Genomic DNA, 17358 nt, shown 5'->3' with positions numbered 1-17358 from the left:
AGGACAAAGTCAGTTTGCTGACCCCCTGGTCTGAACTCTCTGCAAATTCCTGATGATACAAGTGAGACCTGCTCTGAGCTTGGGTGTCTGAACCAAATCACCACTGCTGCTTGCTTATGAATGTCCTCCGTTCTCCAAACATAGTCCTAGGCCTCCTCTCTGGGGACACCACTCCCTTGTGTAAACCTCCTTCTCACTCTGCCAAAGATCTGTGAACTGGAGCTGGGTAGTAGGTGACAAAGCTCCCATTTGGCACATGTCCCAGGTGTAATGCCTCGGTCTGGGTCTAGGAGTGCCTCGGTACATACCGAGTCTGGCATGTCCTCTTGCCCTGGTGCACAGCTTATCTCTGGACACTGGGGTGTTTCATTCAATGTGCTCCTGGCCCTACCCATCTCCAGTGTTCACAGACCTCCCCATCTGTCTCCATATGTGGGCTAAACATATGATGCACTGTGACTTTCTCTGGATTTCTCCATCAGGATTTGGAACTGGTACATTTTTTAGGTCTCTTTGGAGAAGTTTTTGGAGGTGAGCTTGCTGCATTGCTTTTTATTACTCCACCATCTTGGCTCCATACCCTAGGCTGAGTTGTGAAGGAAACCAGGGAAATTCAGAGATGGAAGTAAGGAGGGAGGAAGTTCTAAGTATGAAGGACAGCTAGTGCAAAGGCACGGAGACGAGAAATAGAGCATTGTGTCTGAGGAACAGCCTAACAAGGGTCCTTCTGATTCTGCGTTTTCAGCTTGCAGTATTGCATCAAATTCTTTCCAAATTTCTTCATACTTACTTACACTTTTCAGCCTTCATTATATTACAGAATTACATCATATCATTATACTACAATTTATTCATAACTCCCCTATCACTGGATATTTAGATTGCTTTAAGTTTAATTACATATAAAATCACTAACAGGCAGGTCTATATTTTTGTCTTTTGATCACATTTTGTTTTAGATATGCTGAGATGACAGGAACATTCATTTATGGATAATTTCACAGTACAGAACTTTGATGTAATTTAAATGTCTTCTCTTATAAATAAATGTCTAACCACTATATAGAAACTGCAGTTGTTACAGAGGGCAGCAGTAGTGAGAGGAATGCTCTAGAGCAAAGGACTTCAAGAATTCCAAATACATTCCCAACAGTGTACACTAAGTATCTGCATCTATCCTGCAGGTAAACTGTATGTGCTGTATCTTCAAATTAGAGGTAGAACTATCTTACTTTTCTATGTGTATTCCCAGGACTTAGCACAATGCCTGGCATGAAGTAAGCCCTTGATAAATGCTTTTCCATTCCATTCTGTTCCTCATTTAACTTAATACCCTGCTACTCACCAGGTACTAAAACTCAGACCTCACCTCATTCTAGGTTACCTAGATTATAATGTGCTCTTGATTTAAACTAACTTCTGTCAGACATCACTACTATCCATTCAGTTCCATGATTAGACCCTGCTACAGACTTTGGCTTTTGCTTCATAAATGCTTTCTACTTGGATCCTCAGCCACCAAATTATGTTTGCTTTTCCAATCCTTGCCCTCAGATTTGTAATGGAATATCCTAGTTGAAAGTCCATTCCCAAACTCTCACAGACCACAACTACAATGCCCTGCTATATTGCAATATGGAGGCGGAAGGGAGGGAAGAATTGATATACCAATGACAACCATCAACAGAAATTCAAACTTACAGAATAACTGATTTTCCCAAGACCCTTTAAAATGTGAGCTTATAAATTAATTCCTATCACAATTTGCACAGCTTTGGAAGTCCCTCTAGAATGAATTATCAATTGAGATAATATATGTAAAGCACTTTGCAACCGTGAAAGTACCGTATTAATGATATGTTGTAAAAATAATGTAGTCTCAAAAATGTTAACATGCAACAAGTAAATCATGGTACAGTCTTCTGGCCACCCTTGAATAACTTGGAGCTCATCAGGCTGAAACCAGAAAGTAGTAAAGAACTCAGACTGAGAACAAAAATCCATATTCCCCTATCCCTTCGGACAGATAAATGAGAGCAAGTTGGTATTTACAATTTTAGTTATTCTTGTGTATTTTAGAAATATATTCTTCTTAAAGGTATGACTATGTCTTGTTTTTTTTTTTTAATTTATTTTCTCCCCATCTCTACTCTCCCCTCCCCACCCCAAGACGTCACGCATTCTGATTGTGGCTATGTCTTGTTATCAGGGATACTGCCAGTCCACAGTCACTAATTAGAACAAATTATCTAATTCTCTAAAATCCCTCTAATCTTCATTTACAATTTTTCATTTTGGTCTAGACCTGTGATTTCATTAGCCTAAGTACTTTCAGTGAAGAATTTCCACCTAAGAATGCAGACTGGCAACTGTTTTGCATTTTATAACCTAAGAGAATTGCCTGGTGTTGAGAAGTTAAGAGACCCGTCCAAAGACAAAATCAATAATCAATCCATAAACATTTACTAAGTTCCTACTATGAGACAGGAACCAGGCTAAGTGCCATGACCACAAATCCAGGATGAATGAGAGGTAGAATGTGAATGTGAACATTCATGACCCTAAAGCCAGCTCTCTAACCATCAGGACATGCTGCCTCGCTACAAACTATAATTTTTATGATATTTAATTTTTCTTTGAATAATCACTTCAAAAAAAAATCACCATTTGATAGCTTACAAATACTCTGCACATTCTTTTGAGCTTAAACTTAAATTTGTTGGTGTCCTGGACCATTTAGCATCTCTAGGGAAGCCTAGGGATCCCTTCTCAGAACTTTGCTTTTAAATGCACAAAATAAAATACACAAGATTGTCAGGGAAACCAATCATAATGAAGTAGATATGAAAATATTAAGTTCACAGACCCTAAGTTTAGAACACTTGGTGTAAGACATTCTGCATGACTGGTGCACTCACAAAAGAACAATCCTCATTAAGTCATAAATTACTGGGAAATAATTTAAGACAAGAGATAATATAACCTAACATTTACATAAAGGCACATTATTTTAAAAATATCAAATAACTTTCCCATGTTATACATAACATACTCACAGCCCCCAATCTTCTTCCTTAATTCTCCATAGCAGATTAACCCATAAAGTTCCTGGGATGATTTTTTCAGTCCTCGAGAAAACACTGAAAAACAAAAATAGAACAAAACTGCTAAGATGAAATACAAAAATGTCCTGTAAGTTAAATCGGTCATGTGGTGGGGAGGGAAGGTTATAAAAAATTGTTTCAAATACACACAGTGAATGGTTAACCAGCATAGCAAATATGTCACTATGTTTGATGAAAAAGTCCATTCCCAATGATGTGTCTTTAGAGGGCATATTTAAAATTAAACTTAGTCATCATCAAGTTTTTCTTTCCATTCCCTACTTAGAAGTCCATATTCAAAACAAAACAAAACAAAACCCCTGGATCTCATCAAGACTCATTTGAGTAATACTGAGTATCTGAATTGCAGCAGACAGTCCCAGCCACATGAACTTAGGCCTCTCTTTTACTTGTTCTCTCATCCAATGTAACAGGAACCTACAGACGATCCAGCCAAGGTCCAGGCGGGAAGATGAAAAAAAACAAGCATGACGATCCTTTGTTTCATTCCCCTACACCCCAAAGAAGACAAATGTGTCACTGCCTCCCTTAACTCTTTAATACACTTGTATTGACTATTTTCTCTCCATTTCTTCCAAGGGAGTCATCAATCCTAGATTATACTACTATATGTAAGGACACTGAAGGAAGGACTAGTAAAGAGATGAAAGAGGTGAATACTAGGAAAACCTGGGACAGCAGACTAGGAAACGTGCTGGGAATATCAAAGGAAATAGGAAGGCCATTAGAAAAAGCAAGGAAAATATGAATGTCAATACCTGAAAGTCTGAAGTGGAAAGAGTGATGAGCCATTTTAAAAAATGGAAGAAAATTTTTGTAAAATCAAGACATAATCCCTCTAACTCAGAACTCTGTGGCTGCCTTTTCCTCTCTCAATAATCAGATAAACTGAAGTGCTATTGCTGTGGACACAAGAAAGGGTCTGCCAGAGAATGACAGAACCCTTAAGGTCACCATAATCAGTTAACTGTCATCAAGCCTGGGAATGACAGTACAGTAAACCAGGTCATCATGTAAACACACTAACACTGGATCTTTTCATAGTTAACATAAAATAAATGTATATGTTACCAGAAGCAGATGTGCCATCAGAACAGGAAACTGAGGAGCAGCTGATGGCAGTAATCATGCCACCCTACCTTAGTGTGTCATACTGGAGTGCTCACAGATAGCTTACTGATGACTTAATGTGAAGGTAAAGTGTACACGGGAATGCAATCTACCCCCCTAAATGAACTGCTAGAGATTTGTGACAGAAGAACAAAGGAAATAAAGGCAAGTTTGTAGGGAGAGGATTTTACCATGTCTTCACAGCACCAGGTAGGATTATCCATAGCTAGTACCTGGCCTAAAAGTCTCCCAAAAGGCTGTACTGATTTCTCATATAATCTCAGAAATTTGGGTCCCCTCTGGAAAAGGATTGTTTATGACCTCAGAAACAAATCTTTGGATCTTTCCTAGAATAAAACTAAATCCTTGGAGTGGTCACAGACTCAGAGGACTTTTAGGGAGCTCCAGAATAAGAGCAATCCATGGTTCAACTAGAATATCAAGAATCTCTCTGAAGCAAAAATCATGGACCAAGGAGCACATCAATTCATTGAAATGGAACCAGAAATGCTAGCAGTTGTTATTGCAATAAAAATATTAACACATATTTTCCATTTTTCTCCTCTTTGTCTTCTTTCCACTCTGATCTTAAATGCCCTAACAATTAGGTCTCTTAAGCCCTCACTACTCCTTCATTGTATTTTGTAAAGTAATACTGTTCATAGTTTTCCAATGTTCTTCTGATTAATATTTTCTAAAAAAGAGTTCATATTCTAAATTGGATGCCATCTTTCTCCACTCAGCAAGTAAATTAAATGTTTGCTGAGGCACTATTTAGGCTCTGTTGGCATTTTCTGACTAAATTTCCATATGAAATTACTGAAGTGTCTGTCATTTCTTCCATTCACATTCTATTTATCATCAATTACTTTAAATAGATTATAACTGAATTATTATTATAATTGTTTAGCATATCTTTTTTTTAACATACTTTCTTCAAGCTTTGTACAAATTTTATTCTTTGCTCCAAAAAGTAGATCTGATGGTACACACAAGCTTGTTAAGGAATAACTGCTGCAACAGTAAATAGTCATTTTCTGTCTGTTAACATAAAATCAATTTCCTTTTTTATGATATTTGGAGTTTCCCATGTCTAACACCTTCTAATTCTTAAAAGTATCCATGACACGTAGGCATGAGGCTTCTATATACTCTCTAAATTACTGGTCTCTCTCATTCCTTATTACTGAGCCATATTTTCGAGTATTTTCCTCAATCCTCACCTAGTTCCACCTTTGCATTGAAATCACTAATACGAAAGTATGTGCGGTGCTTAACTTACAGGGTTATACAAGTTCCTTGTGGAACTTTTGTACCTCTTCATTCTCTGCAACAAACATTGGTGCATAAGCTGCAACTATTTTCACGGTAGTTTTCTTTCAAATATTTATCATAAATAATAAAAGATAAGAGTTGACGAAATATTTCAACAATTATGTTTCCTGTCCTTTGATATAGTGAAAAAAACAACTGTCAACTCCTTTTATTTGCCCCTCAAAAGAGAAGCCATGAGCCACATAAGTCTGGGTATCTGTAACTCTGATTTATAGCAAAAATGTCAAGACCGACACAATTCATATCTTTCATCATTATACACCACTGAATTATCAACAGCTAAGTTAAAGGTCTAATAACTATGTCATTCCTAGTACCCTCATCTCCTTTCACTCTATTCTTCCACTATTAGTGCAAAAGAGGGATGCATACAACTGAGGGGCATTTTAAAATTTTTCACATGTTGTGAGTGTTGCCAAGACCAAAGAGCTCACCATCAGCTCAGCAGTCTACTAGCAACAAGCCTCACTGTATTTGATGATGCAGTCCTCAGAAAGCAGATAGCCTGTTGCTGGGATTATATTCAAAACCTCGTTAGCACACAATTCATTGTCAAGGCTATAGACAAGCCAGGGCTATTTCCGCACCATAACAAGGCACTGGAGTAGGACTTCAGTATAAATTTACATTAGGTTCATCAAAAAGGGGAGGGAGGGAAGAGAAAAAAAGGAAAAGAAAAATCAAAGGCAAACTATCAAAATGCTAAAGAAATTATTATACATATGGATGATAGATATGTATATGTATGTATATGAGCAGATATAGATATATACACATATATACACACAAATTTGTGCAATATATGTGAAAACCCCAACATGCCATCACTTTAGCAAATTCTTTCAGCCTGGTAATGAGGCAAAGTGTTCAGCAGAGTGTCTCATCAGCCATTAAACACATAAGGCTATTTGGCTCAATGGGAAAAACTCTTCATCTGGTCCTATCCACAGATAAATGTTTTGAAATATTTTCTTGGATAAAAATTTAAACAAATTAGTAAATATATAGAAAATGAAGTGATCAGATGTTTGAAAAAAAATAAAAATTATCATTTTTAAAATTTATTGCAAAAAAAAGTACTGATTAATGATCATGTGAACCATAAATGTTATGATTATTTCTAAGCTGTGACTAGGAGGTGAACTATTAACCAAAGAATTGAGAAGATCATGAAAGATAAAACAGATTTGTAATCTCAATTACACGAAATTTAAAAGCATCTGGATAAACAAAATTAATACAACTAAGTTAAAAAGGAAAGAGGTCAAATGGGAAAAATCTTTATCAAATATTTCTGGTAAAGAATTGACATAATAATAATTAGCATTTATATGTCACTTTAAGGTCTGCAAAGCTCTTTATATCTATTATCTTATGTGATCCACGATATATAGATAATTAAACTGTAAGAAATCATGAAACCACTACAAATTTATGCTATCTTGGATCAACTGGGACCTCACTGCAACAAGACAATTCCTTTACTTCTCCCTAAACAATTCACTATCCCGCTTGTCACAAAGGCTGTTTTAAACTTTTTCCTCCAACTTCAAGCCTCACATGGCACTCTCTCCCCTCAGGCTCTCAGATGAAGACCTTCCTTAAGATTTGCTGAAAATCTTGAGGCCCTTCAACAAGAAGCTCTGTCTTCTCCTCTTTGCTCCATCTCACATTCCTCAAAAATCCTCCCCCATTATCTCCTCCTTCACTACTACTGTCTTAGATGAAGAGGGGGCCGTTTTCCTTCTGAAGGTCAGCGTTTCAACATGTACTCTTGATTCCGTCCCCTTCCATCTTCTCCCGCAGACTGCCCCCACTATCATCCCAACTCTATCTCACTAATGTTAAATCTCTTATCTACTTACTCCTTCCCTGCTACCTACAAACTTGCCCATTTTTCCCTCGACCTTAAAAAATAAATCCCCTTATTCAATCTCTCCATACCTGCTACTATCATCTAACATCTCTCCTCTCTTTCTTGGCTAACCTTCTTGAGGGAGATGTCTACGCTAGGTTGCCTCTGCTTTCTCCTCAATAGTCCCTTTGAAATCCTACAATATATCTTCTAACCTAAACATTCAAAAGAAATTGCCCTCTTTAAAGTTAACAAATTCTCTTAACTGTTAAACGGAATGACTTTTTCTCAATCCAAATTCTCTTTGACTTCTTTGTAGCATTTGACTCTTTTGATCACCATATCTTCCTGGATACTCTCTTCTACCTAGGCTTTTAAAACAACAGGCTCCTTGAGAGTAAGAACCATATTTTTCCTTTTTTCTCTGATATCTAATTACAATATAATCTTTCACAAAGGACTACAAAGACAAAAGGGCCTTACTTGTTCTGTGTGGTCCAAGGGCATTACAAGGAGCAGTGGGCAGAAGTTGTAAATATTCAGATTAGGATCAATATAACGAAAAATTCCCTAACAAGAGTTATCCAAGAGTAGACTGGACTATGTGAGAAGACAGCAAGTTCCTTCTCATGAGAGAACTTAAATTAAAGGCCAAAGGTCCATCTTTCAGTTATGTTATAGGGGGTTTCTTGTTCAAGTGTGAGCTGGACTTGTTAATGCCTTCTCAAGTCCCGTTCAATTCTGAAATCCTGTGATTCTACAACCTCAGGACTTAGAGGATCATCTGGTCCAACGCCTGCACTTTTCAGATGAGGATACATGGGCCCAGAGAGATGCAGTCACTTTTTCGAGGTCATAATGCTACTAAGTCTCTGACCCAGAATGTGAACCTGGATTTTCTGACTTCAGATTCAGTGTTCTTGTCATAACATATGCCATGGACAGAGTCTGTCCTGATTTTTGTTTCTCTACATGTGTTTGTCCACAGCTGAAGGTACAACATGCCCTTTTAGCTCTGACTCACTTTTGTGATCCTGAATATGTCAATCCTCCCCCAATGAAGCAAGAAGACTAGATATTTTCTACAGTCTTTTTCTATTCTAGAATTCGACAATTTATGATCAGTATGTACACACTATTTTGTGTTGTTTTTCTCAAGGTAAGGAGTAGTTCCAGGAAAATGGTCTATTGTAAATTTTTCGATTTAATAGAAAATAGAATCATTCAATGGGTGCAAATTTTCTTTACCAAATATTTGACCAAAATCCAAATTCATTTGATTCCTGGCTAAGCCACCTCCTTAGCAACTGGCTCGGTCACAAACTCACCATTGTCAAAATCGATGTATTTGGTGATCTTATGCCAGGTACGGTAGTAAAAATGCCGGACCTGTTCTTTGTTTTTCACCATGCTTGCAGGTTTGCCTTTCTTCTTATACTTCAGGGCAATGTTGTTCTGAATTGCTTCAAAGTCTTTCCCATGCTGGAAGATAAAGGCCAAGTTAAAAATGCAAGAGATAAAAACAATGCTACTTCCTGTCTGAAATAGACTCTTTCTAGTTTTTATTTATCTAGCAGGAAAAAGGGCGACAGAGGACACTACAAGAATGTAAACTATTCTTTATAATTATGCTATGTACTAATTTTCTTTTCAATAAAATCTGATGAAAGACCAAAAGACAACTATTATACATTAAATGATGAGCACATAGGAGTAAATCTTGGAAGAGAAACTTAAATTTTATCATGGTTCCCCAGTTAAAAAGTACTATTAAGAACATGAGGTCACAGATATGCATGCCAGAAGACAGTACAAGACCCTGAAGCTCAAAGTAATGTATATTTGTAATCTTAGCAGAAAAACATATACGTTTACAAGTATTTCAAACACCTCACCTTCAGAAACAGTATTGCAGAATGTACTGAGTGTCCTATACCTTTACTTTAATCATTTCACTAGGAATTAAATATGACATTTTAATAGAATAATTCCAGATATGTTAACTATAAACTATGAGAATCCTTAAGGGAACAATTGTACATTTAATTCCCTCACTGGTACCTGTGCCCTTATTCTCTTTAATGCTTCCATGCAAAGCTAAATGTAACTTTTAAAAACATTTTCATAAAAGATAATACACTGACAAACTATATGAGAAGAACCAGCAGCTAAACAATCTTAGTATCAAAAACAAGCTGCTGATAAGTTTCAAACAAAACACAAAAAGGAATGGTTGACACAAAAGAAAAACAGAGGGAGGTGAAGAAGTATAGTGTTTACAATTTGATGAGAAGTACGTAGTAAAAGATAACACTGAGGCTGAATGGGAGATAGGAGAAAGTAATAACTCAGATTAATGAATATAAGTAAATGTATTTATTATGGGTATAGTTATCACCAGCTATGGAGAGAAAGGAAGGATAGAGAAAGCAGCAGTGAGTTTTGAAAGTAAGACTCAAGAATTGAAAAGCAATGGAAAAATCAGTGAACAAGAAAAAGAAAAATAGTAAAACGACAAATCACTGAAGAAAGTGAAAAGGCAGAAGGAGGCAAGGAGGAAGATGTAAGAAGATATAATCAAAATAGAAGCAGAGATTGTAGCAAAGGGGAAAGAGCTTCAGCTGTTATATTTTTAAAGGGAAATTACATAGATGCTATTTCTAAAAAGCTAAGATATTTGGAGATATCTTTTCTTGTCTTATTATAACCTTAGAAGGAGACTTTCAGAATTACATAAACTGCAACTAGTCAGTTCCAGATAGATCACAACCAATGTCCTAGTCACTACTTTGCTTCAACTACTGCCAAGACAGATGAAATTAACAACATAAGATGTAACAAATAAAAGAAATATTTTGGGCTTACTTTATCAATGATAGTTAGCATCTAATGATTAGTAGAGTTAAGCATAACCATATATAAAATAGCATGTTATAAAAACCTTAAAAGAAAGGCAGAGACTCAAGAAAGTACTGCCTCAGACAAACTCAGCAGGGGCAGGTACCTTTTAGTGCCCAAGACAACTTGAAGACTCTACATTACAAAGCAGTAGCCTATTTGCATCAGTGAAGTAAATTTCTACACTAAAAGTTCTTTACATAGATGAATCCAGGGGTTGAGACAAAAAAAAAAAAAGGAAACCCAAATTATGAATGGAATAGTTAACAGGACAGTATTAATCAAACGCTAAAGGATCAGAGATTCAGAGCTGAAAGGAACCACAGAGGTCATCTAGTCCAACCCCCTCCTTTTACAACAGAGGAAGAAACTAAAGACCAAAGCTCTTAAGTGACTTGCCCAAAGTCTCTGTGGTGAAAGAAAGCAAAACTGTGACTTTAGCCCAGACTCCCAGAGTTCTCTCCACTGTCCCCTTAATGACAACTTTCTGTAAGATCTCAAGCAATTCCAAGGGAAAGGAAAGGACTTCTATTTAGTGACAAGTAAGCAAAACTAATGGATAACCATGGATAACAAATTACTGAAAGAGTAGTTTTTCTCTCAATTGCTACACTCAAATTAATAATGAAGCCCACTATTAGAAAAGCCTAAATAAGGTAGATAAGAAATCTCACAATCCTCCCTAAAAACTGTAGTCCAAAGAGACAGTAAAAGAGATCTAAAAATAATATAACAAGAAAATTCCTATACCAGACAAGACAACTTATACTCAGATTGGAAGCCTGTCTCAGAGTGAGGAGAATCTAACAAGAATCTAACTATACTTTATTTCAGAGGTCTCACATGGAAAAACTAAAGGAACACACAAGTTCATCAAGCAACTGCTTTACAGAGTGGTAAACACAAAACAAGTACATTCTAACCAGGACAACTCTGCCTCCATATCATCACACTATTCTAAACCAATTTGTTCTTAACACATATAAGGTTCAGGGCCTTATCCAAAGAAAAATTATCCAAACTAATTTATTGGTTATCGACCTCAGAGAAAGAAAGCTGTCGGTTAATGCTCTAACATGACTCCAGGGTGGATTGCTGTTAAGTTCTGGATGCTCAAACCTATTATTTGGAAGTATCCTCCTTCCTGATCATTTTAACAAGGAATGTCCCAGTCCTATACCTCTACCTTAGACCTCGAAACACCTAGGCTTTAACAACAAATCATCCCAGACTTTTGGGCTACTACAAAAGAGAGACAAAGAATTACTAAAGACCAGATCCCAACAGTCACCTTAACAGCATGAAATAAGAAAGCTATAACAAGAAAGTTTTAGAAAAAGCTGTTTGATGCTGTGTATATTGTAGGTGACTGATATATTCAAAGCTACTTTCAGATCTCTGTTTTTTACTGAATGGTATGAAAAAAGCATATTCATTAGCACAGGCATATGGCCTAAGTGCCACAAGAAAAGAGACAAAAAAGCAGTGGGGACAAACCGACAGACCAACAGAATGGATGTGAGGGAAAACTGTGTTTTCTTTCATCAGTCCATCGCCCACCTCATACAGTCCCTCGAAGAAAGTGTTCTTGTCCTCGGTGCTCCACGACTCCCATTGGCGCCGGACCTTTTTACCTTCTTCCTTCTCTCCACTAGAGGAACCGAGGCTCCTGGTAGATGATTTAGAGTTTCCAGAAGGCGCATTGGCTGTGATTCCTGATACACTGCCAGAAGATGGCCCTCCACTGTCTGCCCCTGGGAGAAGGAAACAAAGTATGATGGGTTAACACCGTGGCATTCATGATTCCCAGCAAATGAAGTTATCCTGTGGAACATCTGTTGTGGAACATCAACAGAGCTCACAAGACCATGAGACTATAACCAAACAAAAAATATCTACTGAGCATTTGTGGTGGTTATTGCATTAATTTATTTAACGATTTCAAAAAATTCTTCAGATAGTGATGAGTTGAAGATAGAAATAAATGAAAATTAAGTAAAGTAGTTCAAGTAGCAGTAAGATAGAAATAATAATAGGACATGTACTCTGAGGGATTTTTTTTCCAACGGTAGATTTTCATGTCCCATACTAAACAGACAAGACTGAAACAGATAGCCAAAAGTTGTACAGGTAACCAGTCTGGTTAGGTTTTTCATCAGCCTCTAATTGCTAGTTTTGTTTCCTCTCTATGTAAAAATCAATTCTTTTATGCTGCTCTGCACCCTAATCCCTACATCACACATTTTCACTTTACCACAACTTACTGGCCTTTTCCACATATCTTCACTTAGTAATCCTTTATAATTATTGAAAGGAGACTACAATTCAAAAAGTTAATGACTAGCTTAGCAATGGAATTTCATTCCAATGACAGCTGGATTAGCAATTACTTCATTTTCAACAATGAAAAGCAAACTAATGAACTATGTCTCCGTTGATGGTTCTAGTCTCAACCCAATAGTTTAAACGATGAATGATGTCTACGTTAGGGAAGCTGATAGCCCAACATGACATTTTTTACTCAACTGTGAAAAGTGCCAAACAAACTGGACATGAGCTAACTAGCTGCAAATATAGTACCAATGAAATCACTATATATACACACATACAGTGTGTATGTATGTATGTATGTATGCATATCGGCAATCTAGCCAACGAAAACTAGAGTAAAAGGGTAGATATAAAGGACAGTGGTTCACAGTGTGTTGATTCTTAAAAATAAATCTGTGACTCAATTCATTAAATTTTTAAATGTTTGAATGATAAGTGGATCTTGTTTTTTAAAAATGCCAATAGCTATGGAAATCAGGAAATGAAAACTATGAAATTCCCATGTCTTTTCTGGATTTCAAATAAAATATGTATTAAAATACATCTTAACATCTTTCTAAATGTTTAAATTCACATTTGTAATGAAAAAGTTAAATGTGTTTAAAAAGTCACATAAATTCTATTAAAATTTCACAAATGGATCATTTTATCCTTAGACAAAGACCTGATACTCTGGATTCTATTTTTCACTCTCAAAGCAAAAAATTTCATTTTAGCATCCGAGGTGGAGAGATATAATTTTTCGAATTCTGAACCTTTTCAATTCCTAGAGTTCTTAGTGATATTAGAAAGATGCTAAGAGTGAATGAAAATATAGTATTAAACACTTAATACCCTTTGACACCCTGAATTGAATGTCAAACTCAACATGACCATAATAGAACTATCTTTCTCTCTAAACCTTCCCTTCTTCCTAATTTTCCTATTACTGTTGAGGGCACCACCATATTCCCAGTCACCTAGGCTCACTATCTCAATACTATCCTGGATTCTTCACGCCAGTAACATAGCTACAATCTTAGTTCAGACCCTCATCACCTCTTGCCTGGACTACTGCAACAGGCTTCTAATTAGTCTTCATGTTTCTTTGTCTCTCACCACTCTTATCTATCTTCCACTCAACTGACAAACTTATCTTCCTGAAAGACAAGTCTGACCACAATCTCTTTCCCCTACCACTTAGTAAACTCTAGTGGCTTCCTATTATCTTTAGTATCAAACAGAAAACCCTCCACATGACACTGAGCCCTTCATATTCTGCTCCCCTTCCTACCTTTGTCCTACCTAATTTCTTTCCAAATCTCCTTTGACCGACACTGCTTTGGCGGCACTGCTCCACTCTCTATCTCTTGCGCCTAACGTCCTATCTCCAGTCCCCATGCCTTTGCACTCACTAGCTGCTCCTCAAACCTGGAAGATTCTAATCCCTCATATCCATGGCTTCCTTCAACGAGGCTCAAATCTCAAGCAAGTGGCTTTTTCTGGTCCTGCTTGCTATTAGTCCCTTCTCTCTGAGATTACTTTTCATTTAATATACACTGTGCATATATCTGGTATATAGATGGCTATTTGCATGTTGCCTCCCCCATTAGAATTTGAACTCCTTGAGAGCAAGGACTGTTTTTGCCTTTTTTGTATCCCAGTTAAATGCTTAATAAATGTTTATTGGCTAAATGACTAAGTGCTGGAGATACAAATACAATAGTAAGAAAGTCCTTGCCCCTAAAGGAAAGAGAAAGGAGAGAGGCCAGTTTCTCCTTGAAAAAAAAATTATGGTAGAAGAACATCATATAATGGATAGAGAGAAGCTTCAAAGTCAGGAAAATATGAGATCAAGTTATTCCACAGGCCCATACTGGTTATGTAACCCTAAGCAAGTCACTTAGCAAAGGACCAGTCACATACGAAATGCTTAAAAATGCTTTACCTGCTTATCTACCTAACTTCTCAGTGCTTCCTACAACTCTCTGACTAAAAGTTACAGAGCAATTGCAAATCTGAATTGGTAAAGGAGGCTTTCCACAGTGGAAGTCAGTGACATATAAAAAATAATAAATCCATTAGCTCTTAGCAATGCAAGGATCTAAGACAACTCCAAAAGACTCATGATGGAAAATGCTGTCCACAGCCTCAGAAAGAACTATGGAATCTGAATGCAGAGCACAACATACTATTTGCTCTGTCTTTTTCTGTTAAATTTTGTTTTGTCTTTTCTTTCTGGTGGTTTCTCCCATTCATTCTAATTCTTCTTTACAACATGACAAATGTGAAAACATATTTAATAAGAATGTATATGTAGAGCCTTTATAAGATTGCACCCAGCCATCTTGGGGAGGGGGAAAGGGAGGGAGGCAGAAAAAATTTTGATGTTTATGGAAGTAAATGTTGAAAACTAAAATTAAATAAATTTTTTTTAAAAAAATGAAATTATAAGTCCAGAACAACACATACATCAGTTAAAAAGGGTGTGTGGGGGTGGAGCAAATTATTTATCTACAAATCTAAAGGAAGTAAATAAATATTAATGCTCACATACTGTCCGTTACTCCCTACCCCTTAGTTTCTCTGACCATACAGTAGCAGCACATCAAGGAACTTTACAAAGCAAAACACATTTTTAAAATACAGGTAGTAGGAGGTGAAAGGGGGAAAAAGGGAGGGGGGTAGTCAGAAGGGAAGGGAGAAGTAGCAAGTGGGAAATGGTAAGATAAGGGAGGGGAATAAAGAGGGAGGGTAAACTGAGGAAAAGGAAAACTTTGTTGAGGAGGGGAAGGGGAAAGGGAGAAATAAAAGCATAAATGGGGGGAAATAGGATGGAGAAAAAGACACAGATAGAAATCATAACTGTGAATGTGAATGGGATGAACTCTCCCATAAAACGGAAGCAGAGAGCAGAATGGATTAAAAACCATAATCCTACAATATGCTGTTTACAAGAAACGCATTTGAAACAGGGGGATACGCACAAGGTAAAGGTAAAAGGCTGGAGTAAAATATATTGTGTTCAGCTAAAGTAAAATAAGCAGGTGTAGCAATCCTAATCTCAGACAAAGCAAAAGTAAAGATAGATTTAATTAAAAGAGATAAGGAAGGATACTACATCCTGCTAAAAGGCATTGTAAACAATGGAGCAATATCACTGTTTAACATATATGCACCAAGTGGTATGGCATGCAAATTATTAGAGGAGAGGTGAAGAAGTTATAGGAAGAAATAGACAGCAAAATTATAATATTGGGAGACCTCAACCTCCCCCTTTCTGAACTTGATAAATCTAACCTCAAAATAAATAAGAAGGAGGTGAACAGAATTTTAGAAAAGGCAGATATGATAGACCTCTGGAGAAAACTGAATGGAGATAAAAAGGAATATACTTTCTTCTCAGCAGTACATGGCACATATTCAAAAACTGACCATATACTAGGGCATAAAAACCTCACAATCCAGTGCAGAAAGGCAGAAGTAGTCAAAGCACACTTTTCAGATCATGATGCAATAGAAATTATTTGTAACAAAGAACCATGGAAAAATAAGCTAAAAATTAATTGGAAACTAAATAATCTAATTCTAAAGAATGAGTGGGCCAAACAACAAATCAGAGAAACAATAACATCATTCAAGAGAATGACAATAATGAGACAACATACCAAAACTTATGGGATGCATCAAAAGCAGTTCTTAGGGGAAGTTTTATATCTCTAAATGCTTACAGGAATAAAATAGGGAAAATGGAGATCAATGATTTCGGCATACAACTAAAAAAGCTGGAAAAAGAACAAATTGAAAATCCCCAATTAAATACCAAATTAGAAATACTGAAAATCAAAGGAGAGATTAATAAAACTGAAACCAAGAAAACTATTGAATTAATAAATAAAACAAAGAGCTGGTTTTATGAAAAAACCAATAAAATTGATAAAACTTTGGTCAATTTGATTAAAAAAAAGAAAGGAGAAAATCAAATTGCCAGTATCAAAAATGAAAAGGGTGAGTTCACCTCTAATGAAGAGGAAATCAAAACAATAATTAGGAATTATTTTACCCAATTGCATGCCCATAAATTTGACAACTTTAGAGATATGGATGAATATCTACACAAACATAAATTGCCCAGGTTAACAGAGGAGGAAGTAAAATTTCTAAATAACCCCATCTCAGAAAAAGAAATTGAGCACGCCATCAATGAACTCCCTAGGAAAAAATCTCCAGGGCCTCGTGGTTTTACATGTGAATTCTATCAAACATTTAAAGAACAATTAATTCCTATAATTTGTAGACTATTTGGGAAAATAGGCGAAGGAGGAGTCCTACCAAATTCTTTTTATGACACAAATATGGTACTAATACCCAAAGCAGGTAGAGTCAAAACAGAGAAAGAAAATTATAGACCCATTTCCCTAATGAATATTGATGCAAAAATTTTAAATAAAATATTAGCAACAAGAATGCAGCAACTTATCATGAGAATAATACACTATGACCAGGTAGAGTTTATTCCAAGAATGCAAGGCTGGTTCAACATTAGGAAAACTATTAGCGTAATTGACCATATCAACAACAAAACTAGTAGAAACCATATGATAATCTCAATAGAAGCAGAAAAAGCCTCTGACAAAATACAACACCCATTCCTATTAAAAACACTAGGAAGCATAGGAATAAATGAAGCCATTCTTAAAATTATAAATAGCATCTACCTAAAAC

The 17358-nt window shown here is 36.3% G+C and overlaps 1 protein-coding gene across 2 annotated transcripts in view; it reads right to left on the bottom strand.

Annotated features, from left to right (window-relative positions):
• The window catches only part of CRAMP1 (cramped chromatin regulator homolog 1), a 119881-nt gene that overhangs the window by 69293 nt on the left and 33230 nt on the right, over positions 1 to 17358 (bottom strand). For both annotated transcript variants that reach the window (XM_036738512.1, XM_036738511.1), the window contains exons 3-5: positions 11884 to 12077; positions 8754 to 8907; positions 3057 to 3140 (exon numbers count right to left, since the gene is read on the bottom strand). In XM_036738512.1, the coding sequence (XP_036594407.1) occupies positions 3057 to 3140; positions 8754 to 8907; positions 11884 to 12077 (432 nt within the window). The remainder of the gene's footprint in view (positions 1 to 3056; positions 3141 to 8753; positions 8908 to 11883; positions 12078 to 17358) is intronic.

The sequence above is a fragment of the Trichosurus vulpecula genome, chromosome 9 (assembly GCF_011100635.1).
Source record: "Trichosurus vulpecula isolate mTriVul1 chromosome 9, mTriVul1.pri, whole genome shotgun sequence".
NCBI classification, from domain to species: domain Eukaryota; kingdom Metazoa; phylum Chordata; class Mammalia; order Diprotodontia; family Phalangeridae; genus Trichosurus; species Trichosurus vulpecula.
Note: the sequence above shows the minus strand (reverse complement) of the source record. Positions and strands in the feature narration are given on the sequence as shown.